The following is a 27779-nucleotide window of genomic DNA, read 5'->3' on the forward strand; positions in this document are numbered from 1 at the left end:
GAATTACCACCCGGCCCCACCCTCCGCCCTGCCACACCAACAAGCAATCAAGCTGGGAAAATGAGAGTTGGTCTCTCTGCGCTAGAAAGGGAGGGCTCACACTGCGATTCAAATGGGAGACTGGTCTATAGAGAGAGAGAGAGCTCATTGCATTCTAATGGGTAAACCCAGCAAGAAATCGAACAGGTGCCACTCTAGGTCTGAAACGGAATGCCAATCGATAGCCTCGGAGGGGAGAGCCCATGATATGAGGATGTAGATGAGCTTGCATGGCATTTGATGGAGAGGGCTATGCTGCAATTCAAACGGGAAGACTTCTAATTTAAATAAAGTATATATATATATACACACATACATATAGAGTACATATATGTACATATATATATATATATATATATATATATATATATGCATATAGTGTGCATGTAGGATGCATTGATATGGTGGCAGGTGGTGACATGAGTGCTGGTGACAGGTGGAACTGATAAGGAATTTAGCTGATTAGTGATTGATGAGTTTTCCTGATGTGGAAACGATTGGCTCTGATCTAGCTGTGATATGCCTCTGAGGACCAATGACCGAGAGATTTAAATTGTTGTTCTGATAAAACTTTTTGGGCAGCGGTGGTTGCTGCGCCGATACAGAATGAATGACTGCAGTCAAATTTTGCCGGAATGGAGGAGGACAGATTTAAGGTGCTTTTAAAACCAGAATCTTCAAACTGTGTGGTTGTTATCATCCGTGAGTTGTTGACTTTGAGATTGGTAAGGTTGGATGGGAAAAGGCAAATTGAAAATGTAAATCGAATGTCCCTTTTAAAATTGATCTATTTTGCTTTGTTAAATGAATAGTCTGATTCTTTTATTATCTATGTAGGATATTTAATATGCAAAATTTAGAAGGGTACTGTTAAAGTGCACGCATTCCCCACCATTATATGTAGTATATTTGGCATGCTAAACTGAAATGAGAACCATTGAAGTGCCCTCGTTCTCACACCATTATATGTAAGGAAATTTAGGGTCTAGAAATATGTGAGCTATGAACTAAATTAAACTGTCCTTATTCTACATTATTAGGTAATACAATATATAATGGAATTAGTCACGTTTGACAACCATTCTTAATTAGATAAATGACAAATAACTAGATTAAATAAATAATGCCTGAATAAAATTATGCACCATTAAAATTGTAATACAACGTCTCGTTGTATCCGCTCACAATTTCTATTATTATTAATTCTCTTGTTGGAGTAATATTATTCTCATGGCTTATTGAAAATTATATCACATGTATTTAGATACAGCTCTGAAGCGAAATATTCTAGTAAACAGGGATGAGATTATTTATCAAAATATACAACAGTCAAATCATCTTTGAATACAGAAAAACTTTATTACTATTCTAAACATAAACCTAATCTAACACATATACATGAGACAGGTTGGTGAGAAGAGTGACAGAATGTGAAATAAATTATCAATACAGTGAAAAGGACCTTTATGGAGTCTACTGACAATGCCTTAAAAACATTAATCCTTATTTGAGTCTACATCGATTTGCTATTGGATTATTCAAAGTATTTAACTAATACACCAGCTCTTTGAACAAAGTGTTGAGATGTATTTGCCTGTCGTGGTGTTTCCTTGAATTCTTTGTGTTGCTTGGTTCTTTGCTCCTGGTCGAAAGTTAATTTTCGTCTATGATTTGGACCTCTTTAAGATCGGATAGTTGTTGTCAGTATGAATGATGAGGTTGGCTTTGAATCGAGGCCTTCTCATGGAGGATCCGTGACTGTGAACCACAGAGAGTGAAAGGCTTCCTCGGGACTTCGAGTTTCGAGCTTCCTTGGACCTCACGATTGAGGTCTGGTTCCGAAGAGATCCAGAGAAGACCAAGAGGGAAGAGTCAGAGTGAAGTCTGAGCCGTCAGAAGGGCAGAAGAAGAAGAGAGCGTGTTCTTCCTGTTTGGAAACATTTGAACTGAAATTGGCCACATCCCCAAAGGTGTCCTGCGCCAATCAGATGGGGCTTTTCAGAGTCACATGGTTTACTGGGCTGTCCTTTCCTTTTCCGGTAATTTGTTTCAGAGCCTTACAAATCTCCCGCTCAAAAATAGTGCATGATTTTATCATTAACTTTTATATCTTGCAAATGTTACAAGAGGCATGACATTCGTTGTCATCATTGTAACCAAGCATACCGTTACATACCAAATTTTACATTCTTTCATGAATATTATACATGTAGGTAACAAAACATGAAAATCCCTGTTTACAAATCATACTGGTTAATTCCTTGGTTATACAACATGGATAAAACATTACACACATTTTAAAGATGTACATCAGGCTATAATCATTAATTTGTCAGTTTTACTAGTTACCACAGTTCAAAGCAATTTTCAGAATTATCTAGCAAGGCTATATATCCTGTGGGTCCATGTATATTTTGTAGGATTGAATCAGCAAAGTACTGTGACTTTGTGTGAAATGTTTCTGGATTAAGGAATGTCCTTTTTCAGATGCTGTTTGCTGAAAAATGTCACATGATCTGATGAGTCTAAGTGTAGCAAATTGGTTTATATCAGAGGACTGAATCTTGTGTGTCCCGAGACTCTCGGGAACTCCAAGAATGTGTGTTCTCTTATTCTTTTTTTCCTTTGACCTTTGAACTTAGGGCCTCTTTGGAGAGAATTTTTCAAGTCGTATGAGACCTAGACAAGTATCTTTGTTAGTTTGTTTTGGCCAGATATGAGACTCACTGACACAGAAGTCTTTCAATTTATGTCGTTGTGGAATTCCATGATTAAGATTGGGTTTTTCCTAGATTCAAAACATATTTCTACAATTCTTCTGCATCTATAATTTGCAGGTTTGAGAAAGTGGGATGAATTTTGGGATCGAATTAAGTGTAAACAGTGATTTCTGAGCAGCGCAGAAAGCCATAAAAAGCTCAAATAAACAAAACCTCAAGCGTGCGGGCTGTGTTTAATGAATGGTAACCAAGGTGGAGGGTTGTTAACCATTTTGTTCAAATGTCAATGGTTAGAGGCATTCTGGTGTCTGGGTGTGCAGGTTGGGATTTTTTAATTCCTTTAATGAGCAGAGAAATGGGGGTTAGGCTATTGATTGCTGGGGCTGACTTGCCGAATATTTATTTGTGGAAGAAATGTATGCTGCTCAGATAGCCTTTGATGGTACCTGGTGGAATGCCTTTGAACTGATTTAGGAAAGAAATAAATATGAAATGGATAGTTAAGAAAAATTTGGAAACTGCAGCTTATAGGTCTGGTGAAATAGTTTGAAGCTTTTCCAGGCTGTCTTGTAGGCTTGGAGATTTCTCGGAGAGACTGCTTGAATTATGGAGTCGAGTGATGCAGTGAAAAGTTGTTTGAGAGGATGGTCTATAATAATCTCAGCTCCAAACAGGGAGGTACCGGGATCAGAGTCGAATATGCCGTGAGTCAGTAATTTGGTTATTTGATCCTGGTATGTGTCTAGAAGAGATAATGAATTGGTTAAGGCTGAAATCCAAATTTGATGTCTTAGAAACGGCATGATTTCGGGGTCACGAGAACAGCCCTCGTTGATGCAATGAACTATAGCCTGATTATCGCAGTGGACAATGATGCTTTTTGAAGACCATTCGTTTCCCCATAGAAAGGTTGCAACCATCATGGGGTATAATTCATACAGGGCTGAGGAAGCTGCTGATTGTGGCAGGCTGGTGAGCTCTGGGGGCCAAGTGGAGGCGAAGCAGCGACCGGGGAGAGAAAGCGTTAAGGGCACTTGCACCTGAGCTAAATTATGTCTAACACCTGTCTCTAATTTTAGTGAGCATGGGGAGAGCGGCATATAAACAGCCACAGAACCTCCAAACGGGGAGAGAGTCAGAGACTGAGAGAGCCCTGTTGTGAAGCCGAGTGAAATTCTGAAGCTGTAAAGAGCTGAATTAAGTTGTGAAGCATTAAAATTGCTGAGTGACGAATTAAAGAGTGTTACCTTTGTTTGGAGGAACCTGCCTCCCATGTCCTCACTACGTAATCCTGGACAGTAAGGCGGACAGAAAAATAATAATTCTCTCGCCAGTGAACACCGAAAAGATGCCAAAAATCAGGATGGATGGGCTTTATTTTAAATGCTGAAATGATGTCAACTTTAGCTAGCCAGGCTCCTTTTCTGACATTTTTTATCATTTGGATGGCTTGGTCGATGCTATGGTAGTGGTGAGAAAATTCTACGAGAGGAATTAAGCTGTTAATGCTTGAGTATTGGGATTCGTGCAGGGCCGAAGCTGGTTGAGATTATTGGACACTTGTGGAGGTTCCATGGCTGTGGCATTTGGGGGAATAGCTTGATGTGTAGCTGTATGGAGGGTAAAAGTAGGAGGGTGGGCTATTTGAGGCCCGCCGAGAAGGAGTGGGGGCAGAGCCAGCTCTGAAGGTGGAGGAATCCTGATGCCTGGGGTGGCTCTGAAGGCAGGATAGAGTGAGGGGGGAGGAGCTGGAAAAGGTGATCATTGAGTTGGAGTGTTTATCAATAGCGGAGGCAGCCTCACGCTCGATTCCGCTCCAAAAGCCCAAGGGTAGGACCGGGGGAGAGAGCTGGGGAAGGCTGGTTGTGGAGAATGATTTAGAGCTTCTGAGGTTGGTGATACTCTAAGTGGTGGCGGTGACAGACTCCTGCATCAGGGTGCCCTATGGTTGTGACCGGAGGCTGGAATGGGAGAGAAAGGAGAGTTGGTGGCTTGCTGGGCAATTGGCCTGAAGACAACGCCGCACTGGCTGAAGGCTTTTTATAGGATGGAATTTTGTTTAGGGAGAAATGGCCTGTACCTGAAAGCCTGGCGGGTTGTAAGCAGTTGGGGTGTTTGCGAGCTAGAGTGTCCCTTGTCGATTCAGATATTGCATTTTCAGGGATTTTAGAGGTAGAAGGAATGTCATGTTGGGAAAGACATATAAATGTAATTGGATTTTGCTTAGCCTGCGAGAAAAGTGGATGTTAGAAGCGGCTTGAGCTTGGCGAAGTTATTAACCATCCATTTTGAAATGACAGGTATAGTTGGGTGGTCAGCAGAGGTTGAAGATCTGAGTAATCTGGACGGCAGAGGAGAGGGCTGATTCCTATGTTTTGGAGTAAGGGTTGCTAAGCGAGAAGCTCTGCGTCCTTGGCTTGGAACAGCCCGATCGATAACGGTGTTGGATGGAGAAGTGTCTTTTCCGGATGGCTGTGATGAAGCATTGATTGGAGAGTTGAAGAGTTCCTCGTTGGAGGGAAAGAGATCCAGTTCAGACATCTTGCTAGCTTGTGGGTGGGACCCACTTGTCAGGAGAGTTGTTACAGGAGGGAGGAAAGCAGCTTATATACTTATATAAGATTATATACTCCTGCTCGTTGGCTGTGATTTGTCAGATTAAAATGAACATGCTCCTCCCGAACCTCTGTTAATTAACTCCATTTAAGTGGAAGAGGATTTCGGTAATATTTTGTATAGAGATGAAGAAAACCAAAAGAAAGCAGTTTGAGTGTTGTGAAGTAGAAAGGAGTAGTGTTTGCTTGTTTTGCATCTGCTGCTCCAGATCAAGTTACACCAACAAAACAATTGGTTAACTATTGTAAAAAAAAATTATATGAGTCAAAAATATTATTTAATATCACAGAATCAACCTGAATTAATTAGGTTACACCAAATAAACACATTTTAAGGGTTAGTTAAGGTAGACATTTCTTGATGTTTACCACTATTTACAGTGTAACTTAAAAAAAAAAATGTTTGCCAGTTTTGCAGGTACTTTAACAATAGAGGTGAAGTGGGGAGAACTTGCCCCCCTAGGGAAAATACCCTCACAGGAAAAGCTTCTTTGGTCATTTTTAATTAGAAAATTGTATAAGTTGTCAATACTCACAGAATGTTAAAGGTATTAAACGACAGCATTTTAAATATAAATAGCTTTATCACATGTAGAACAATATTTGTATTTATTTGATTCGGTACTAATGTGATAGGGAAACTTTCCACCCCCTCAAAGACTGTGTCACAAAACATAGAAATGCAATTAGAAGAGGTGATTTGAACCATCCTGTAGCAAGGCACCTTATGTCTTCCCTTTTGTTTTTGTTTTCCTACTGACTTGTTCTCTTATTAATTGTCTAATAATTGGTGAACACAGATTGCGTTCTGATTTGTGGCTGATGATTATCCTGTTTATTTCAATAGCTGGAAATTACCCTTGTTTGTATTCAAATAAATGCTCTGTACAAATTTTATTTTAACCTTGTTAGCCCTGATGAAGGCCTGTGTGCCAAAATGCGTCTGTTTTATTTGGATAAATATTCTCCCTTCAACATGTGTCGATGGATTAATCCTCTTCATTTTAACTTTGTTCTATCCGTACCGAGCCTATTTTTGCAGTGCAGGTCACGCTGAACTCGGAGGCTCTGGGTGTAGCAGAAAACTAAAATAATAATGAGATTATAAAAATGATGCAAAAGCAAATAAACAATATTTAAACCGAACCTACTATACACTACAATGTAGGTCTGCATACAAACACAAAATATCTAAATAAAGGAAAGAAAAAGAAAATAAACTGCAGGACATTTTCCCATGTTGAAAGTTTAGAAGAGATGGACCACTGGCCAATCTACTTTTAGATAAAGACCTTTCAATCAACTCAAGAACACGTGTGCATTAGCTGATCCAGCCTGAAAAATGTGTTTTTTTTAGCGTAATCTGAGGTAAAGCAACACAATTTATGATACTATTGTTGTCAGATTTTACTACTGATTTTAAATATGTTCTTTGATCGTAATCGTGAACAAATGGAAAATTTTTAAATGTCAGTCTTTCCATCTATTCTATTGTATGTATTTAATGTTACTAGTTAAAGACACCTATGTAACAGGTAAAGGAGGAGATGGAGCCTCCTTTAAAGATAAAACACACATAAAACGTAAAACGAACAGTCACACATGCAGTATGACCACTTGTGTCTCTCTCGAACTGGCGTCTCAAGCTGCCCCTTATCTTGCTCCCCCGCTGATCAGCTGATTCAGGGCCGACCTTAATCTATTATGGCCCTCCTCCTCGTCACAACCTAATATAAAGTGGGACCATTTTTATTTTTTATAGCTGCTTACTTACCAAAATTGTATAGGGCCATTAAAGTCCCTAGATATGCAATAGTCTAGCTATTTTTTATTTATTTTTTTGCACTTCCATAAATCATATTTTTATGATTATTTCATAAATACACTCACTGAGCACTTTATTAGGAACACCATCTACTTATACATGCAATTATCTAATAAGCCAATCATGTGGCAGTGTAATTTATAAAATCACGCAGATATTGGTCAGGAGCTTCAGATAATGTTCACATTAACCATCAGAATGGGGGAAAATGTGATCTCAGTGAGGGTCTTGACTGTGTCATGATTGTTGGTGCCTGATGAGCTGGTTTGAGTATTTCTTTAACTGCTGATCTCCTATTATTTTCTCTAGAATTTACTCAGAATGGGTCCAAAAACAAATACATCCAGTGTGCAGCAGTTCTGTGGAAGAAAAGGCTTTGTTGATGAGAGGGGTCAACAGAGAATGGCCAGACTGGTTGGAGCTGACAGAAAGTCTACAGTAACTCAGATAACCACTCTGTACAATTGTAGTGAGCAGAATATCATCTCAGAATGCACAACACATTGAAACTTGAGGTGAATGACCATGTCGGACACTTTAAATGCTCAGTGAATGTATATATGTTTAGTATCACAGGATATCTTTTTCTTTGTTTATTACAAGAAAAATTTGAAATAAATTAAAATGACTACTATACCATGTTGATTTTCTGCAGAAAATTAGAAGAATTCATAACAAAGAAATGTTTTGCCCCCACATTTAGAATTTTTTCGATATTGATAAGTTTATGTAAGAAACAAGCTGATAATTAAAAAAGTTTTTAACTTTTAATCTGCACTTCCACAAAAGCTCTGATGCTGTTTGAAATAACCAAATTCTTGAGTGAACTCGCCAACGTGCTTACGTCATGCTTCACATCATTTGCTAGCTGGAAGTGCTTTTTAGAAGTTAATTTTTAAATTTTCAATGTATTTTTTTATACAAACGTATCAGTTTGCTTCAGAAGACATTCATTGATCGACTAGAGTCACATGGATTACTTTTATGTTGTCTAAATATGACTTTTGGACCATCAAACTACTGGCACCCGTGTACTTCAATTATAAGTAACTGACAGAGCTTCTTCTAAAAATCTTCATTTGTGCTCTGCTGAAGAGAGACAGTCATACACATCTGGGATGGCATCAGCGTAAGTGAATAATGAGAGAATTTTCATTTTTGGGTGAACTGTTCCTTTAAGAGGCTAGGCTGACAGTGCCAGGGCAAGTCCAAAACAAAAGCAACAAATCCCCGATTTGATCCTCCTCCCATATATCGTGAACTTTACTCTTGGCATAAGTGACACGAGTTTGTCTTTAAAAGCGCAAAGGCGGAACGGACAACTCTCAGTTAGCAAGACTCGGTGTCTGACACACACATCCATCGAGAAGTATTTGACAGACGTCACATCACTAAACATGGGCTCTTCCCGCGTATTGGGACTTCATTTGATGCTTTTACTCGTTCTTGTGTGCGAGGCATCGGAAGGTAAATACTTTTATTCCTACATCACACCAGTGTTTTCACGTCATCTCCACAGAAATATAGAGATTAAACTAAATGTCTCAGGAATCTTGTTATAGTTATATTTTCAGGATATAAGAGAAAGAAAACATGAATAAATGGGGTTGACGATGGTTTAATATTTTGTTCATGTTTTGTCAAAAGGCAATGACCGTATTTGCTTGTGATAATTTGAGCGTGTAGGGCCTATATGGATTGCACAGTTAAACAAACACAGACGCAGATGTTCATGGTTCTTGCGCAAGTTTAATTTTTGTATTTTTGGTAGTTGCACATTTTTAACACAGATTATTTTTTTTTCAAGATCTGGAGCAAAGACCTGTTAGACACTTGGATGGGGAAGGTTTGTTTGGATTATATTTTTAACTTTAGACCCTACACCAATGGCATAGATTTAGTTTGAACATTGAGGGGAACCAAATGGGTCCGGAGAACAAGATACATAAATAAGGTATATTTAATGTAGGGATGCCGCGGTATTTTTGACTCTTAGATGGACGCTAAAAAGAAAACTGGTAAACACACTCACACACACACAAAATAAATAAATAAGAGGAAATAAGAGACGCTCTGATCTTGGGCACACCACCGCTTATGCGCATCCCGAGATCAATGATGTGACCAGAGAACTTCTAAAGTGTGTAAATGTAAGATTATTGTGGGTGCACAACATGTCTTTCATGGCATAAAACGTTTTTTTTTTTCTGTATCAGTTCATTACATTAATCCGTTGTCTGTCAGACACCCCAACATAAAGAATCGGCAACAGACTGTGTCTCGTTTCAAAGGCTGCATCCTCCAGAGGTCACACCTCAGAAAAGCGAGTAGGACACTCTGAATGCGACCTTCTTTCACAGGAATTATGAGGATGCATGAGGTGTATCCTTCATGCAGTGTTTTATAAAGTATCCATTTGTCATTCTTGAGAATAGGTAAAGTTAACTTCATGGAAACTGACTCAAGTAAAAGTTAAAGAAGTGCGCGAGAAAACGACTTAACGACTTGCACTATTCACTTTCAAATTACATCACTTAAAGGGGTCATGACATGGTTTTTTTTATTGTATTATTATGTTCCCTTAGGTGCAATTATAGTATTAATATATTTTTTTTTAAGAAAAACTTTTAAAATCTAGTGATTTATGACCTTTTCCCACCCTGTTTCTCATCCTCTGATTCAAACAGTCTGTTTTGGGGGCGTTTTCCATTTAAGACTTCAGTGTTAACGCCCACTGTTATGATTGGCTAACGTCAGTGCCTATGTATCAATTATTGACGCCTCCAGCCAGAACAATATGCAAGTAAACTAAGTAAAAACACTGTGATTATTCATAATGAATGAAATTGCGCTTTAAAAAGTAGTTTAAAGTTTAAAATAGATTACTTACAGTTTGCGTCGTCGTTGTTCCCAGAATAGTCGGCACGGACTTATCTTTGAGCAACAGTTTTCTGGCAAAGCCAGCATCATATTGAGATTTGTTCTCAAAACAGTCATCCTTAAAATGTACAGAACAAACGCTTAAGTTAACACTGCCGTGACTGGAACGTCCGCAAAAAATAAACTGCATCCATTTTTCCCTGACGTCTGGATCTTTCGGCAGCTTATTCAGAGGTTTTGTTTGACCACAGCCAGGAACAGCACATCTGTGTGGCATCGTAATTTTCCTGTGCACAAGTAGTCTCTGTCAGAGCTCGCTGTCCATCGACTGAACACTTGTGAGGCGCACGGCGATACTGAAATGAGCGTAGTTGTCTTGCGCTTATAGCGTAGTTATCTTGTGCTGGAGGCAGTCATATGCAAACGCTGTTACGTCACTTCTAACCGACACGTCACTTCTAACCATGAATCCAGAACGAGCTGTATTTTGAGCTTGATTAAATAAATGATTCGTTTAGAATGGGGAGGACGTCTTAAAATATTAAACTTGCAGGACGTTTTAATGATACAAAGACCTCTTATATACCAAAAGATCAAGGCAAATTTGGTTTCTCATGTCATGACCCCTTTAATGCGTGATTGCGTCACTCAAGGCCAGCTAGAAGGCCTGGACCGGGACACATCCTAAAGACCACACCCACCATGAACAAATAAATCAATATGATTGGCTGATGAATCTGACAATCTGACTTTAGATGCTCATTAATTTGCACTGTTGAGGGATTCTGTGGAAATTCTGAAGGCCTGACGGTGTGGAGCTCAGACTCACACGCTGCTTCGGGCATGCGATTTGTGAAACAGTTGTCACACTTTGCTTGTAAGCATCAAGGAATAAATTCTGATTGGATAAACTTTTTGTTTCTGTTATTTGTTAGTAGATGAATTAGGAGTGTAAAGCCATTGAAAATGCATAGGCAAAAAGGTAAATGAGAATGAAAGGATGAAAAAATATTTATTTATTAGGCATGTTATGCTAGCAGAGAAGGCTTTGCTGGCCCTAAGAAATCACCACTGTGCAACTAGACATTACTTTACGGAGAGCTTACGACCTACTAGTTAAGTCTTGCCTTAAGAACAGGTGGTGCAACCAAATTAAGCACTGACTTGATTACAAACCAACTAGTAGTTACTAAGTCCTTAGTGTGAACTTTAAATCTCAACTTATGTAAGACCTTATGCACAGCTGGTGCAACCCTACCCTGGCCATTAGTAAAGCACCATGCGCCCACTGTCCGTAACCATAGTAACAGCTCCAGTACACACATATGCGCAAGAGATTTCCCATTTATGCTTACAAAATCTTTAAAAAAAAAATTCTATTATATATTTATTAATTATATCTAATATTTTTTGCCACATTTAAATAAAGCATTTAACGGTTTTTAACCATGGATTCTAAATTCTTACAGTTAAATAAACCATATAATCCTAATTCAGTGCATACTCTTAAATCTTTATATGATATCAAACATTCAGAAAAACCATTAGGGTTAACTTTTCAGAAAAACATTTACCCGTTAAAAGTCTGCTTTCTTCACCATGAAAAACAACTGATAATTTCTTGGATGCCTTTAACATCTTCACTGACTCCACATATGACTCATGTGTTTCATGTTTTCTAAATTCATACGAAAGTTTTGTGTGGATTGCAGACCTACAGACCGAAAATGCTTGTTGGCAGCCATTGACTATCTTATGAGTTTTATTCCTGCAGGGGGCGCTTGACGCTTCAAAACCGAAGCCTACTTTTAGCTGCATATAAATCTTAAAATGCTTTATATCCATTTGGAGACATTTTACACTGGATAGTTATTTTTAATAAAAACTGATAATTGCAAGGATTCATACCTGTGAATTAAATCCACCTCAGCATTATTTATAAAAGCATTTTTAAAAATCCTCATCCAGTAATAATAAACGACTGTGAGTTCATACATCCTGGGCAGCACTGAGAACAGTAACAGGAACTATGTGACACCCCCCTCTAGTTGGGCGATACCAACTGGTTCAGCAGAGGGGGGACTGTTGTCACAATATGACAGACATCATCACAAATGCCAAATTTTCACTTAATCATTTACACTGATTAGAGAACAGTATGACCCTGAACTTTGAAATCTTTTGGAGTTTTTGCATCCTTGATGTCACCAAAACATGTGTTGAGTCTGGTTAAAGAGACACAAACATAGTGGGAAGGTCAACTGAATGGAGTTCAGTTGATGAACTTGATGTGTTTTTTCTTTTGGTCTTAGATGAACTTCAGCGAGAGGTGACACTTTCACCTGAGGGTAAGCCACATTTTTACATATGCATCTTTGGCTGTTAATCCTTACCACAAAATATATAAACAAATATATTTATATTAAAACAAGAGAAAGTATTTTTCTGTTCTTCTCCTTTCAGAGATGAAATATATGATGTTACAGAGACCAATACTTCCTGACATGTCCAAGTTGATGAAACTAATAGGTGGGCACTCACTATCTGCTTCCCTGTTTTTTAGGCAAAAATAAATAAATTTTAATTGATGACTAAGTTTGAAGGTGTTTCACAACCATTCTTGTGTTTCTTTGTGTGCATTTAGTTTCAGCCTCTTCAGGGCCAGATATGAGCCCAATAGAAGACACAAATTTTCATCCTGAGGACGTCAGAAGTGGTACAGTTGAATGCACAACTATGAGGTGTTTTCAGTGGAGAGCTGAGAAAGCCCTGTGGATATCCGTGGAATTTGAACACCCGTGATTCCCAAGTCCTACACACCCCCACCCCTTGTGTGTTTGTTTAATAGAGAACACTTTATTTGAATGTTCCCTTCGTTAAGTGTTTTAAAATGGGTTCATTAATGACTTATAAATTATCTACAAATGCAGATATAATTACAAGAATGTGACAATACAACTGAGTCAAGACATTACAAGTAATTAATATAAACACAAACGGACTGTAGCGAAATTACATGATCCCTTCTTTAATCTCACTATAATACAAATTTTTTTTTTACTTGCCATTTTGAAATAAAACACAAATTAAGACATTTTATGTTTTTGATTAATATAAGTATGATGAAGTGTATAAAGCATTTATAACATTTATGTTAAAATACTCACTATTAGGTAAGTATCCCATGAATGTCCCCTTTATATTAATATTGTTATAACCACATTCTAATAATTGCCTTAGATAATGACTTAGTCATTAATGAACTCTTTAAAAAAAAATGTAACAAAGGGTACATGTATGTAAAGTGTTACCGTTTATTAAATATTTTGACTAATTAGATTATGCTTTAAGCTATTAATAAAAATGTGGTACGGGCACATTTTACTGTTTAAATCGATTCCACGGAATTTCACAGATTTCCTCCCACAATTATTGCAGAAAGTACACAAACGTTTACCAACATTATGCCAAGGTTTTGCTTCAACAGTCTGTCATCTTTCTCCATTCTCCATGAAAATTCCATCTTCAACTTTCTGTTCTTTATCTTAATATTTTCAGGACGCAGAGTTTTAGGTCCTCGCTCCATGGGACCCAACATGGGGCCGGAGATTCTTTTCCCACCAGCCTTTCCAACTATCGGCAACCTCCAAGATATCTGTAAATTTAGTAAAGCTCCGGTCCGATACCCTAAAGACATGTTTCCTTCGAGTGGCTTTGGTAGGGAGCATCGTCAGGCTGATGCTGTCAATCGACTTCAGCCGTGGTATGGTGTGTGCTGTGGCCTTAATGCAACACAGGAAGAGCAAATCTGTTGTGCTATACAAGCGGTGAGAATACCTACATCATTACCTTATTTTATCAGGCATGTGAAACAGAGAGATAGAACAATGGACAGGGTTCATCAACCTTGTCTATAAAGAGACTTTTATTGGTTTGTGTTGAATAGGTCATCAAAAATGTTTAATTCTGTCATATAGTTCTCTTGTAGCGCTAAACAATGCCACTGTGATTTAAGCCTCTCTCTTAGTGCACATGATCATTTACATTTATGCATTTTGGCTGACGCTTTTATCCAAAGCGACTTACAGTGCACTTATTACAGGGACAATCCCCCCTGGAGCAACCTGTAGTTAAGTGTCTTGCTCAAGGACACAATGGTGGTGGCTGTGGGGAGCGAACCAGCGACCCTATGATTAACAGTTATGTGCTTTAGCCCACTACACCACCACTCCAGAAAAACATTTGGCAGACGCTTTTATCCAAAGTGATTATTTAGATTACCCTTCATATCCTTCAGCTTGTCTACAGCTGTTTTTCAAGTTTAATGTTCATTTGGTAATGCTTTACAATAAGGTTCCATTAGTTAACATTATTTAATGAATTAGGGATCATGATCAAACAATCATCAACTTATTTTATACTGCATTTATTCATCTTTGTTAAGGCTAGTTCATAAAAATGCAATTGTTCATTTTTAGTTCATGTAAGTTCATAGTATATTAACTAATGTTAATAGAAACAACTTTTGATTTAAAAAATATATTAGTATATGTTGAGATTAACATTAACTAGGATTAATAAATGCTTAATAATTATTGTTCATTGTTAGTTCATGTCAACAAATGGAACCTTATTGTAAAGTGTTACTGTTAATTTGGTAAAATAATTCCATAGATTAATCATAAAAACTTACTGCATATACATTGACTTTCCTGCTCAGTTTTTATGGTTGTGTTGTAAGTGTTTTTACTGTATGGATGAAATGCACAGTCAGGGGGATATCTGTGCTCTCTTATACAACATATAGGGATTCTTTAGTTGAAATCTCTCTTTGTTTTCCTTTCACTATTTGGTCTTTGGTGAGAAAGTATTGAAAAACACTAGTGGTCTGAATCTGAACGGCCGTTACAGAAGTAATAAGCAGCCTTGAACATGGTCCAAACACATACAATACTTTCCTCTTCACCATCACACTCAATATAACTTGAGCGTTTACTGATAGGCTGCTCAGTGTTTCATTTCTCTGTCTTTCTCTGTCATGCCTTTCTACTCATCTCTAAAAAAATGTCATTTTCTCATCATTCAGTGGAAGAGGACTCTTTCTGCTTTCTGCGATGAAGAATTCTCTGTTAAAACCAGTCAGTATTCCTGCTGCCACAAGACAAAGCAGGCCAGATGGACGTGTTTCGATAAAGAGGTTTCAGATTCTTCATACAATGTCTCTTCTGAGGTCTCAAATGCCTACACTCCACTCAAGGTCAAAGGCTTCAAATATAACCCCAATGCTTGCAAAGGGTAGTATTCTCCTGGAGTTTAACCAGTGTGTTTGGGTTTAAATGTGCATTCTATAAATGTTTCCTCATGAAAAAAGTTGTAATACTTAAGAAATGAATTGTAATTTGTAACAAATGTAGAAGATCACATGACCATCCGAATACTACTTGTGTAATCCAGTAACTGCCCTGTTATAGGACACTTTAAGTAATGGTTTAAATTAATCATGGCTTGGTGTCATTCCAAGATGACAAAAATGACTAAGTGCACCTTTTAAAAGGCAAATGAGAACATTGAAGAAGGTTTTTTGAACATGGGGTGGATTTATAATCATATAATGAAATATAACATATGAAAACTGTTCTTGTGCAAACCTGCGCTCCTGATATAACAGCATATAAAAGTATAAAGTATTAGCTCGTGTTAGTATTATTGTTTTAGAAGTTATGGTGTTGTTAATCATTTTAGGGACTGATTAATTTTCCGTGTTTTAGACAGTTGATCGGTGATCAGCTCAATTCAATGACGGGATTATTTAGTAGCTTCATTCTTTCTTGATTATTCTTTTTGAAAACATTGTAAGTGCACTGTTAATGTCTTTCAGTATTATTTTTTTCTCCTCACATTTTCGTAAAGAGTAAGTTTAAATCATTTAATCATCATAATCTTCTTTTTCTCATCATTTTCATTATTGTTGATTAAATAAAAATACTTGTCAATCCTTTCGTTAACGAGATGAACAGATAATACAGCAGTTTTCAAATAACATTAATTAATTGTCATTTATTTTTAATATGTACAATATTTTGACAGCACTTCACAGGTTAAGCTGGAAAGCCAACCATTTCCCTCCTTTCCATGTCTATGGATGTGGCTGGAAAATTAAAAAATAAAATGAATGCATGTTTGTTTTTTGTTTTCAAACATTTGGAATGTCACAGAGTTGTGTACAGAAACATTGAGTGAACCAAGAGTTTGGTTGGATAGACCGTGATGTTTTTTCTAGTTTATACATGCTAAGCTATTTCTATTATTTGGATTTTTTGACTCGATACATTTTCATTATGAATGTGATTTGGTTTTATTCCCATTTTTATTTCATCACATTATTGTTTATATTACATGATAGATGGAAACTCCAAATAATATTTTTAAATATCTGTTCTATGCACAAATTCCATTCATCAAAAATAATAAAATGTTTTTTAACTGCTGTATTCTTTTTCTGCTCTCAATTTTTTCTAAACTAATACAACAGAAAACAACAAAATGTACAAGTTACAAAGGATAATTAAACAGAAGCACACTAGAGCAACTTATAGTCCTCTTTGTAGCACACTTGAACATACCTTTCCTTTTTTTCTTGCAAGATAATTAGCTTGTGCATGTCAGAATAATCACATTTTTGTCTGCTTTTAAGCAGCAACAAATAAATTAATTGCTCAAGATTGTTAATAAATACACAATTAACTATTTAAAATGTTATGCTGTCAATTGTTTTTGCATTAATTTCTCATGAAATTATACCCCATCAATTCACCCCAAATTTTAAAAAGATTTTTGACAATGTTTTGGATGATGTTACTTCTGGTATTTATTTATTTATTTTCCCAATAAAATTAAATAAATGTCTCAAATTGGATTTTTTTCTTATTGCTTGCCCATCTTCAGACAAGATTCCTTTTTATATTAAGAAATTAAAATGTATACCACAGGGCTGTTGAGTGCTTGATTCTGATTAGTTGACAGATGTTATAATTTTTTTAAGTAAACGCACAGCTATGAAGTAGTTCCAGGTCTTGAATGCATGTTCCATAAGGTATCACTTGACCAAATTATTTAAGTTATTTCAAAGAGCTGCACAGGCTACCACAGCAAAATAACAAAATAAAACAAAGACATTGGTTAAGTATAGTACATCCGATAAGAATGACAAACAGTAATGTCTGTAATTTCCTACATTTATTAAAATTATTTATTTATTATCCCCTTTTCTCCCAATTTGGAATTACCAACTACTTAGTAGGTCCTCGTTGTGGCGCGGTTACTCACCTCAATCCGAGTGGTGGAGGACAAGCCTCAGTTGCCTCCACTTCTGAGATAGTCAGTCCGGGCATTTTATCACGTGACTCGTTGTATATGACACCATGGAGACTCCCAGCATGTGGAGGCTCATGCTACTTTCCACGTGCACCATTGAGAGCGAGAATTACGAATCGCAACCATGAGGAGGTTACCCCATGTGACTGTACCCTCCCTAGCAACCGGTCAAATTGGTGGCTTAGGAGACCTGGCTGGAGCCACTCAGCACACCCTGGATATGAACTCGCGACTCCAGGGGTGGAAGTCAGCGTCAATACTCACTGAGTAACCCAGACACCCAATTAATTTCAATTTCAATTGAAAAGCATCCTTGAGTTTCCTCTCTGTTCTTTCTCTCTCTCTCTCTCTCTCTCTCTCTCTCTCTCTCTAGTCCCACCCCTACACACACAGTAAGACTCAAGTCTCGACCAACAAATAGAGCCACACCCCTCGCAACTTGATAAATACAACAGTTTCTACCCTAGCGACTCAGTGGGATTGTAAACAATTGTTTAGCAATGGAAAATCTGTACAAGAATGGTGACACTTGCTGCTGCTGAGACTTAAACTTTGGCAATTTGAAGCGATGTTATTCCTGACGAGAGCTACTTAAAACACTGGCAATTCCACACACGATCTCTCTGTGTCTCTATTTTTCTCTCAAACACACACACACACAGACACACACATACTACCTTGTTACTTCAATGCTGAAAATCAGTGCATCCTCTGTTGCTAGTTTTCGAGATGTATCAAAGCAAGATACACTTGATTAATACAACAGTTTCTATATTATCTGAAATATCTGTGGGAAACACCCTCTTAAGCTCTCACACATTTGGGCACACATCCATGTACACATTACACACACACTTACTAGCCAGTAAAAACAGACACACCTGCACCACTGTTAAGGGTTACCACGGAAATATGGCGTCACTCACTGCTGCTGAAACATACATCTTGGCTATTCTGAAGCTATGTTACTTCTGACAAGAGCTGCAACAAAAATGGTAATCCCAGAAATGATCTCTCTCAGTTTACGAGTTTCTCTCTTTTGCTCCCTCAAACATAAACTCACTCACACATGCACAAATGCACTACCTTATTACTCCAGTAAGTGCTCCAATAAAGCAGCGCAATCCTCGCTATCCTCCGTTGCTAGTTCTAAAGTGACATTTTCGAACAAGCAATGAAGGCTTGGACTGTATCTAAGCAAGACGCTGAATCCGTGGCAGAAGAAATTTTAGGGACGACAACCAGAAAATGTTTTGAGATAAAACCCTGAAAGATGTCTTAATTGACTCTGGCCCATTTAATTATTGAAAAACAATGGACTCCCGAGGTATTTTGACAAGGCAGGTGAGAAATGAGGATCTAAACACAGCTTTAATGAAACAAAAATAAACAAAGTACTCAGAATATAAATAAACAAAACACAGGAACAAAACACAGGGAACCAAAGCACAGAGCATAACAACACATGTGAAGACTGACAAAGAAACCAGGAGAAACAAGGGCTTAAAAACACAAGGGAACGAGGAACACCTGGGGAAACAATCAGGGGAAGCCTCCACTCCCCACTGGGCAAGGGTTGTCGTGACAGCGCGTTCGCTATCACATTGAGGTTGCCGGGGATGTCGCTGCATACGCCGCCTTCGCGATTTATGTATGCTACCACCGCAGTGCTGTCTGAGAAAGAAACTACAAAGGACTGCAAAACTAACAGTAAACAGGAATGGGGAACTAAACAATAATTTCAACATAAAAGTCAAGGCAAAAATAGAGAATATGTAACAGAGCCCCTCTTTCAGGAGCGCCTCTTGTAGAAATAAACTGACCTAACTGCGCATCTCTGTGGGTCTCTTCAGCCCGGGAAGAACACCAATTTGCGAACAGGCGCCACTTTAGGGCGTAAAGGTGCCTGGTGGAAGGGGTTTCTCAGGAGGCAAACAGTTCTATCTGGGCCTTGCCGAACCGTTCCCAAATCAGCTGGACTGACTGGGGGTGAAGCCTCCACTCTCCACTGGGCAAGGGTTGTCGTGACAGCGCGTTCGCTATCACATTGAGGTTGCCGGGGATGTCGCTGCGTACGCCGCCTTCGCGATTTATGTACGCTACCACTGCAGTGCTGTCTGACCTGACTAGTGGGAGAAATTTCCTCAGGGTAAAGAAAACAGTCAACAACTCTAGGCAGTTGATGTGCCAGCGCAGCGGGGCCCCTTTCCAATGGGCCGCAGCTGTGTGCCCGTTGCACACTGTGCCCCAACCCGAACTGGAGGCGTCGGTTGTGACCAAGACGCGCCGGGACACCTGCTGCAAGGGTACTCCTGCCCGTAAAGGAGGTCTGTCCAGGGTTTGAATGTCTGGCGGCAGGCGGTGGTGATCATCAAACGGAGGATGCCATATACCCCAGGAGCCTTTGGAAAAGTTTTAAAGGGACCAATGCACCTGGCTTGAAGGAAGCGAGGCATTTCAGCACTGACTGCGCACACTCGTTGGTGAGACGTGCTGTCATTGAGACTGAGTCTAACTCCATGCCGAGAAAAGAGATGCTCTGAACCGGGGTGAGCTTGCTCTTTTCCTAGTTGACCTGAAGCCCCAAACGGCTGAGGTGCCTGAGCACCTGGTCTCTGTGCGTGCATAGTAACTCTTGCGAGGGGGCCAGGATGAGCCAGTCGTCGAGGTAGTTGAGTATGCGTATGCCGGCTTCTCGGAGCGGGGCAAGGGCTGCCTCTGCGACTTTCGTGAAGTCGTGAGGGGACAGAGGCAGGCCAAAAGGGAGGACATTGTATTGATACGCCTGGCCGTCGAACGCGAACTGTAGAAAGGGTCGATGTCGCGGCAGAATCGAGACGTGAATGTACGCGTCCTTCAGGTCTACCGCTGCGAACCAATCTAGATGCCTGACGCAAGTCAGGATACGTTTTTGCTTGAGCATTTTGAACGGGAGTTTGAGCAGAGCCCGGTTGAAAACTTGCAAGTCCAAGATCGGTCGTAAGTCCGGTGGTAGACCGGCTCAATTTTCCACGTCCCGTCCAAGGGCCAGACATGGAGGTTCCAGATGTCTGGGTGCGGATGCCAGAGCGTGCCCCGTCCCTGAGAAAGAAGGTCCTTCCTCAGGGGAATTAGCCAGGGAGGGGCTGTCGCGAGAAGCGTAAGGTCCGAGAACCAAGTCCCAGTGGGCCAGTATGGAGCCACTAGGGTGACTTGCTCCTCGTCCTCCCTGACCTTGCACAGAACCTGTGCAAGAATGCTCACTGGGGAAAATGCTTACTTGTGCAGCCCCGTGGGCCAGCTGTGTGCCAGTGCGTCTGTCCAAGATCGGTCGTAAGTCGCCACCTTTCTTGGGTACAACGAAGTAAGGGCTGTAGAGACCCTTCTTCAATTCGGTATTGAAGGACGAGTATTATTGACGTACCCAGCGGGGCTTCGCAGCAGGGCAGAGCAGGTAATGCGGCGTTGGGAGGCAAGGGTGCATCCTGAGGCTTTTGTGCTGAGAAAAAACTCAAAGCACTTACCTTGCTCCGTGCGCTCGGCAGGGGGCGGGTTCGTGACTGAGGAGGAGGTCCGATGTTAGTGTCCTCTGGACTCGTCTGAACCGGCTGGCCGGGGAACAGTCGTGGGGCTGAGGGCTGAGGTACCGCGTTCAGGAAGTCGGGACTGTTGAGATCTGGAATGAGACCATGAGAATGGCATTTGCGGGCCAGGTGACCCAGAGACAAAGGAAATAGCTCTGTTTTTGAGAATGTGCAGACGGGGCATGGCCCATGGCGGCAGGTTTGCGGCGGGGCATGATGTGAGATATTGCCTCCGTCTGCTTCTTCGCCAAAGAGGCCGAACTGGGAGACAGGGGCGTTGAGGAAGCGAGCCTTGTCGGTTTCACACATCTTGACCAAGTTCAACCATAGATGACGTTCCTGGACCACGAGAGTGGCCATTGCCTGCCTGAGTGATTGCTCTGTGACCTTCGTAGCTCTAAGGGCAAGGTCGGTCGCTGAGCGCAGTTCCTGCAACACATCAGGATCAGGGCCACCCCCGTGCATGTTTCTGAGCGCCTTTGCCTGGTGGACTTGCATGAGGGCAGAGCGGAAGCGGCCTGTCTAGCGGCGCTGTAGGTCTTCGCGGTAAGCGAGGATGTTGTCATACAGGGCTTGGAGGGGAGCACAGGGTGACCCCGCCAGGTGGTAGGGTTTCCAGGGCATAGGTGGAGCGCAACTGCCCTATCCACCTGGGGAATCACCGTGTACCCGTAGGCCGCTCCGCCGTCGAGGGTAGCGAGAGCATGTGGCGCTGTGACGAGTGGAGAGGGGTGCTCTCCACGATGACGTCAGCTCATCGTGCACTTCCGGGAAAAATGGGACCGTGGGGGGTGGGGGGCGAGGCTGTGAGCAGCGTCCGGACCCGCAGCGCCAGCCGCATCATCCTCAATCCCGTTGGAAGAAGGAGCAATGCGGGGGGCGGCTGGATTGGCTTGCTTTCTGTTGAAAGCAAGCCGCGACCGCAACGTTGCCATGGTCATGCCCTCGCAGTGAGAGCATGAACCTTCCACAAACGCAGCCTCTGTGTAATCGCTGCCCAGACACACAAGACAACGCCTGTGGCCGTCTGAAGTGGATAGCACTCTACCGCATCCAGGAACAACACAGGGGCGGAAAGGCATCTTTACAAAGACGCGTCTTGAAAAGGACGTTCAACGCCACTGTGTTTTGCGCTTTTAGAGGAAATTACTCTTTTAAAGAAAATCCCTCTTTTAAATAACTCTTTCGAGTTGCCTGCGCTGTCGAAGCACCCAGGGGCAAAAATGCACAGCCATGCAAGAAGGAGAAAGCTGCTGTTATGCGCCGTCAATCCAACAGCATGCAGAGCATCAGAGGAAAAGGCAGGAACTGGTGTGTGTGACTCGCAGCAGACTGCATGCACTACCATCGCCTCCGAAGAACATTTCTGAATGAACTCACCATATTTGCCTGCTTAAATACCCTAATTTCTGTAGGCGGGGTATGCAAGTACTGTCTGCCAACTTCTCATTGGCCTTTTTTCATAGTTCAGAGGCACAACGTCGAAGTGACGTTTTTATCTCTAGCAAGCAAGTGGTAACATTCTGAATCTCTGTTTAAGTTGAAGAGGATCTTGGTAATGTTTTGTAAGGAGATGATGAAAACAAAAAGAAAGCAGTTTGAGTGTTGTGAATTAGAAAGGTGTAGAGCAGTATGCTTGTTTTGCATTGTAAAACCGTTAAAGGATGGGCAAGGAGGAGGCGAGAACTGGCTTGTCAACATATATAATATTTTAATGTAAACTTAAACCAAAAGCACAAACATAAACACACATGACGGACATGCCCGTAATTCTCTCTCTCTCGAACCATCGTCACCGGCCGCCTTTATCCCTCGCGCACCTCATCAGGCCGATTGGGGACCGGGCGCGCGATATTCAGACCGGCCCCGCCCCCCTCCGCTCCACATGCATCTACTGCTCCAGATCCATTTACACCAGCAAAACATTTGGTTAACTATTGTAAAAAATTCTAGAGAATTTTCCTAAAAACCACTGAAATCTTTTTTTTTTTTTTTACCAAAAACATGCTTCATATGGTAACATCTGAATTAACTGGTTCAAAAATATATCAAAAATATTATTTAACTTCACTGAATCAACCTGAATTCATTAGGTTACACCAAAGAAACACATTTTAAGGGTTAGTTAAGGTAGAAATAGCTCACAAAAAGTTAAAGGTTTAAATCATCCTGTAAACAACAACATTTTAAATATAAATAGCTTCATCACATGTAGAACAAATATTTGAATTTATTTGATTCGGTACCAATGTGATAGGGAAACTTTCCGCCCCCCACAAAGACTGTGTCACAGAACATAGAAATGCAATTAGAAGAGGTGATTTGAACAATCCTGTATCAAGGCACCTTATGTCTGTTTTCCTACTGACTTGTTCTCTTATTAATTGTCTAATAATTGGTGAACACAGATTGTGTTCTGATTTGTGGCTGATGATTATCCTGTTTATTTCAATGGCTGATAATTGAATATTTTGTGTTTTTCTATATTTTGTAAAAGTAGTATAATTAACTGAAATGTGTGGTCTAAATGCAATATGTATATTTTAATAGTTTATGAATGTAGGTGTATTTAAACGTGTAAAATTGGGTTTGGGCAGATTTTCCTGGGAGCTGATCATATTCTAGACCACTGTTTTTCCCAGTAATTAACGTTTATGTATAATTGTGTTTTTGTTTTCTTTGCCTTGTACTGGGGGAGTCAGTATCCCAGCTATTAGGGGGTGGTGTGATGCAGTGATAACACTATCCGTTGATTTGTTTGATGGCTGTATATTATATTGCACATGTGGATGTGTGTCAAAAGTTTTTTGTGGTTGTACTAGAAATGGCTGAGACTGTTACTTTCAGTCTAAGACTTTCAGACTAAGTGAATTAATCTGGTCTCTGCCATTTGTGTTTCGTTAATATTTAGATTTTGTTGTTTATGTTTGGTTGTGTAATTTTAGGAATGTTTTCTTTTAAAGAAAAAAAGAGACCGTGTATTGTACCAGTGCCCATATTCATTTAGTTGAATAACTTGAGTGGGTCTATTGCCCTATTGGTTATAGACAGGCGGGTATCACTCTGTTAATAAACATTCTCCCTTCAACAAGTGTTGCTGGATTAATCCTCTTCATTTTAACTTTGTTCTGTCCATACACATTGTTTGTTGGTGAAGTTGCATCAGACTCAATACCCAAACAAACTGCACAAGGTCATTTTTTTTTACAAAGGTGTAACTGATAGTCCAAATTGCTTATATTTGAAAAAAATTTAGAATTTGAATCCCAACAAACTTCTTTTGTGAAATGTTTTACTTAAAAGGTCTTTGTACTGTATTTCTTTGAAATAAATGCCACTTGGATTGACTAATGCTAACATTGACGTATTTTAAGTGTGGCTTAAATACCCACATACTTTTTGAGGCCACTCAGTATGTAATTCTCCGAAATTAACCTTTACGTAACGGGAACTATTTGCCCCTCAGTTGCAATTTTTATGAGGTTATATTTTTGTTCAACCATTTAAACATAAGCTGCGCCAAATTCATTAAATGCATTGTACTTAAAGTAAGTAATTTAAAATACCTGCATTTAATTACATTATAGTTACACTTTTAACCTTACCCAAAACCTAAGGCCGGTTTCACAAATCCTCCGTGAGAGGGGCATGAGAGAGGTGTGAGCAGCGTGTTTTCTTCTGGCGCCCATGAACCGATTGCACCCTTTACAAGTCAAGTGGTTTTTACATTGCAAGCATGAGTCGCAAGGTGACGCGTCCCCCGGCAATGAGCGGATAGTTTTGGCACCGAACCTACTTTTGCAGTGCAGATCATGCTGAACTCAGTGGCTCTAGGTGTAGCAGAAAACTAAAATAATAATGAGATTATAGAAATGACGCAAAAGAAAATAAACAATATTTAAACCAAACCTACTATACACTACAATGTATAGGTCTGCATACAAACAAACAAACACTAAACTAAATAAAGGAAAGGACAAATAAATACACTGCAGGACCTTTGCCTGTGTTGTGTATATTTAGAGAGATCAGTGATGGTCCACTGGTTTTAAAATTAATGGGAGAAATTGGAACTTCCGTCTTACAGGTAAAAGAGCCAATCACCTTTTAGATAAAGACATCGCCTCCCAGTGGGCACCTTGATATCAATTTGACATAAAATATTCAACATTCTTTGAAGATGCTGTATAACATCATTTTAAATTCAGTTTGGACAGCAATCAACTACTGTATATATATATATATATATATATATATATATATATATATATATATATATATATATATATATATATATATATTTAATATTCTCTTTATTTATATATTTTATTGTATGTGTATTCTATATTGTGTATAATGTTTAGTGTTCATTGTATATAATTATTGTGTAGTGTAAGTATGTGTACATTTGATATGTAAATTGTGTTGTGTAATATGTTGTTTATTGTAAATTGGTATAGGTCTCGTCACTGTCATGACTGCTATGTTGCTCGGAACTGCACACAAGAATTTCACCTACTGTTGCACTTGTGTACATGGTAGTGTGACAATAAAGTGATTTGATTTGATTTGAATTTCTTCCAGTGGTAATTGGGTGGTAATAGGAAGTTTGTTTAATCTATATGTAGGCCAATATGTTTGATGTTCAATTTACATCAAATCAATGTCAGTTCTTGACATCAGTTTGATTAGCATTTTTGACCTGTTTTTTTACATCAAATTTGATGTCAATTTGATGTCTTTTCAACTTCAATCAACTCAAGAACGCGTACAAGCATTAGTTGATCCAGCCTGAAAAAAGTGATGCTGTTTTCAGATTTTACTCCTGATTTTAAATATGTTCTTTGATCGTAACCATAACCCAGCTAGCAAAAAAGTCGTCTATTAGACGTTGAATAGACGTAAATCTTCAACCATGGATTCCATGATTCAACCGTGGATTGTATATATTTTATTATACTACAGGGCTGTTGAATGCTTGATTCTGATTGGTTGAGAACGTTCTAAGGTGTGCAATTATTTTCAGGGAAACGCACGGCTAAAGTAGTTCCAGGCAGGTCTTGACTGCATTACAGTTCCATATCACTTCGCGTAGTCAACTGTAATAACGGAAAATAGGATACAATTCATAACAAGAAGTGACAGCGACAAATCCACTTCAACTTCAAGAGGAAAAAAATGACAGACTATTTTAATTTTCCGGAAGTAAATTTTAATATTTATGGTGAACATAAACATTTTAACAACTGGGCGACCGCAGTATTGGATAGCTCAGATGAAAAAACAAATAAACGGAAGAGGACATCAAAGGCAGCCGGCAACAACAAAAGATACACCAACCATTCATTAAGAAGCACTGCAGTTCAAATGTTGTCAGAGGCAGGGCTGGAGAGCAGACAGATCATGTCTGTCATGGGCACAAGTGTGAAACAAGCCTGAGAAGCTACTGGGCACCTTCCGCTAAAGAAAGAAAGACATGGAGCTTGATCCTCTCAGGAAACAAAAGTACAAACGAAAACCAAGCCAAGGATCACCAGGGAAAAAAAACCTCTGCTAACATGCAGCCCAATGCGCTTGATCTGCCATTTTCGATGTCTGACTTCACCATCAATGGAAACGTGCAGTTTAATTTTAATAAATAAATTTGTTCAAATTAACGAATGAATTGTAACGTATGAATTAATAAATAAATTAAATAATATGACGCACATGATTTTCTGTCTCATTATTGCAACCTCTGTCTCTCTAATAACTACATTAATAACTGCATTAGTCTGCTGTCAGTGGCTCAAACCTCCGTTACTAACTCTAAAATGACATTTTGGAATTAGCAACGGAGGCATGGGATTAGATGCGTAAGAAATTAGTCCTACATACAAGAGCGTTTTAATGACAAAAACTTGACAAACGTCTAGAATCACATCATCTGAACAATGTTTCGAGGTGTGGTAACTGTAGTATAAGCGGAATAATTGACGCCGGGCCGTTGAATTTAAGAAAAATAATGCACACCCGAGGTGTAACGGGCAATCCGCTTCGCGTCGTGACCGCATTACCACCCCGGGTGTGCATTATTTTTCTAATAATTCAACGGCCCGTCGTCAATTATTCCTTACTTACGGAATATGTAAAAGTCTTTAAATTTATTTGAGATAATAATAAACATGGTTTGGTAGTTTGTTTTCTCCGTTGTTTTAGCATGTAGCCTATAACAATTATCCTAGCTGTCTTAGATTATCAGTTGAACATCTTAGATGATCAGTTGAAAACACATAGTCAAACAGTCCAGCCGAAACTACTTAGTTGAAATCACGTCGTAAACCAGTCCAAGGCGGACCGACTTATTTTCAACCATATTTCAACGTTGAAAGACAGTAATTGTTTACTGGGAACCAACTGTTTTGGAAATTTCAGTCCTTCCATTCTATTCTATTGTACAGTGCATCCGGAAAGTATTCATGATTGTTGGTGCCAGACGGGCAGCAACAAAGGCATTTTTTGCCCCCACATTTAGAATTTTTTCGATTCCGATAGGATTACGTTGGAAACAAGTCGATAATTAAAAAGTTTTCACTTTAAATCGATGCATCCATCCAAGGCTCTAATGCTGTTTGAAATGGCCAAATTCTTGAAGTGACGTTCGTTCTTCTGTTGTAAACAAGCGAGAACTCGTAACGTGAACTCGATGAGACGCTTACGTCATGCTTCTCATCATTTGCTAGCTGGAAGTTCTTTTTAAAAGTTAATAATGTTTTATTTTTCC

The 27779-nt window shown here is 39.5% G+C and overlaps 1 protein-coding gene across 3 annotated transcripts in view; it reads left to right on the forward strand.

The window, feature by feature from the left end:
• Positions 1-8428: 8428 nt before the first annotated feature.
• ecm1b (extracellular matrix protein 1b) overlaps positions 8429-27779 on the forward strand; it is a 40522-nt gene continuing 21171 nt past the window's right edge. The window contains exons 1-6 of one of the 3 annotated variants that reach the window (XM_052143674.1): positions 8438-8666; positions 12392-12427; positions 12543-12608; positions 12724-12795; positions 13638-13906; positions 15166-16568. In XM_052143674.1, coding sequence (XP_051999634.1) covers positions 8597-8666; positions 12392-12427; positions 12543-12608; positions 12724-12795; positions 13638-13906; positions 15166-15378 — 726 coding nt within the window. In that variant the 5' untranslated portion in view covers positions 8438-8596 and the 3' untranslated portion in view covers positions 15379-16568. Of the gene's footprint in view, positions 8667-12391; positions 12428-12542; positions 12609-12723; positions 12796-13637; positions 13907-15165; positions 16569-27779 lie in introns of those variants that run through there. The other 2 variants (XM_052143677.1, XM_052143676.1) reach the window with 2 other exon arrangements.

This window comes from Xyrauchen texanus, chromosome 15 (genome assembly GCF_025860055.1).
Source record: "Xyrauchen texanus isolate HMW12.3.18 chromosome 15, RBS_HiC_50CHRs, whole genome shotgun sequence".
In the NCBI taxonomy this organism is placed as follows: Eukaryota; Metazoa; Chordata; class Actinopteri; order Cypriniformes; family Catostomidae; genus Xyrauchen; species Xyrauchen texanus.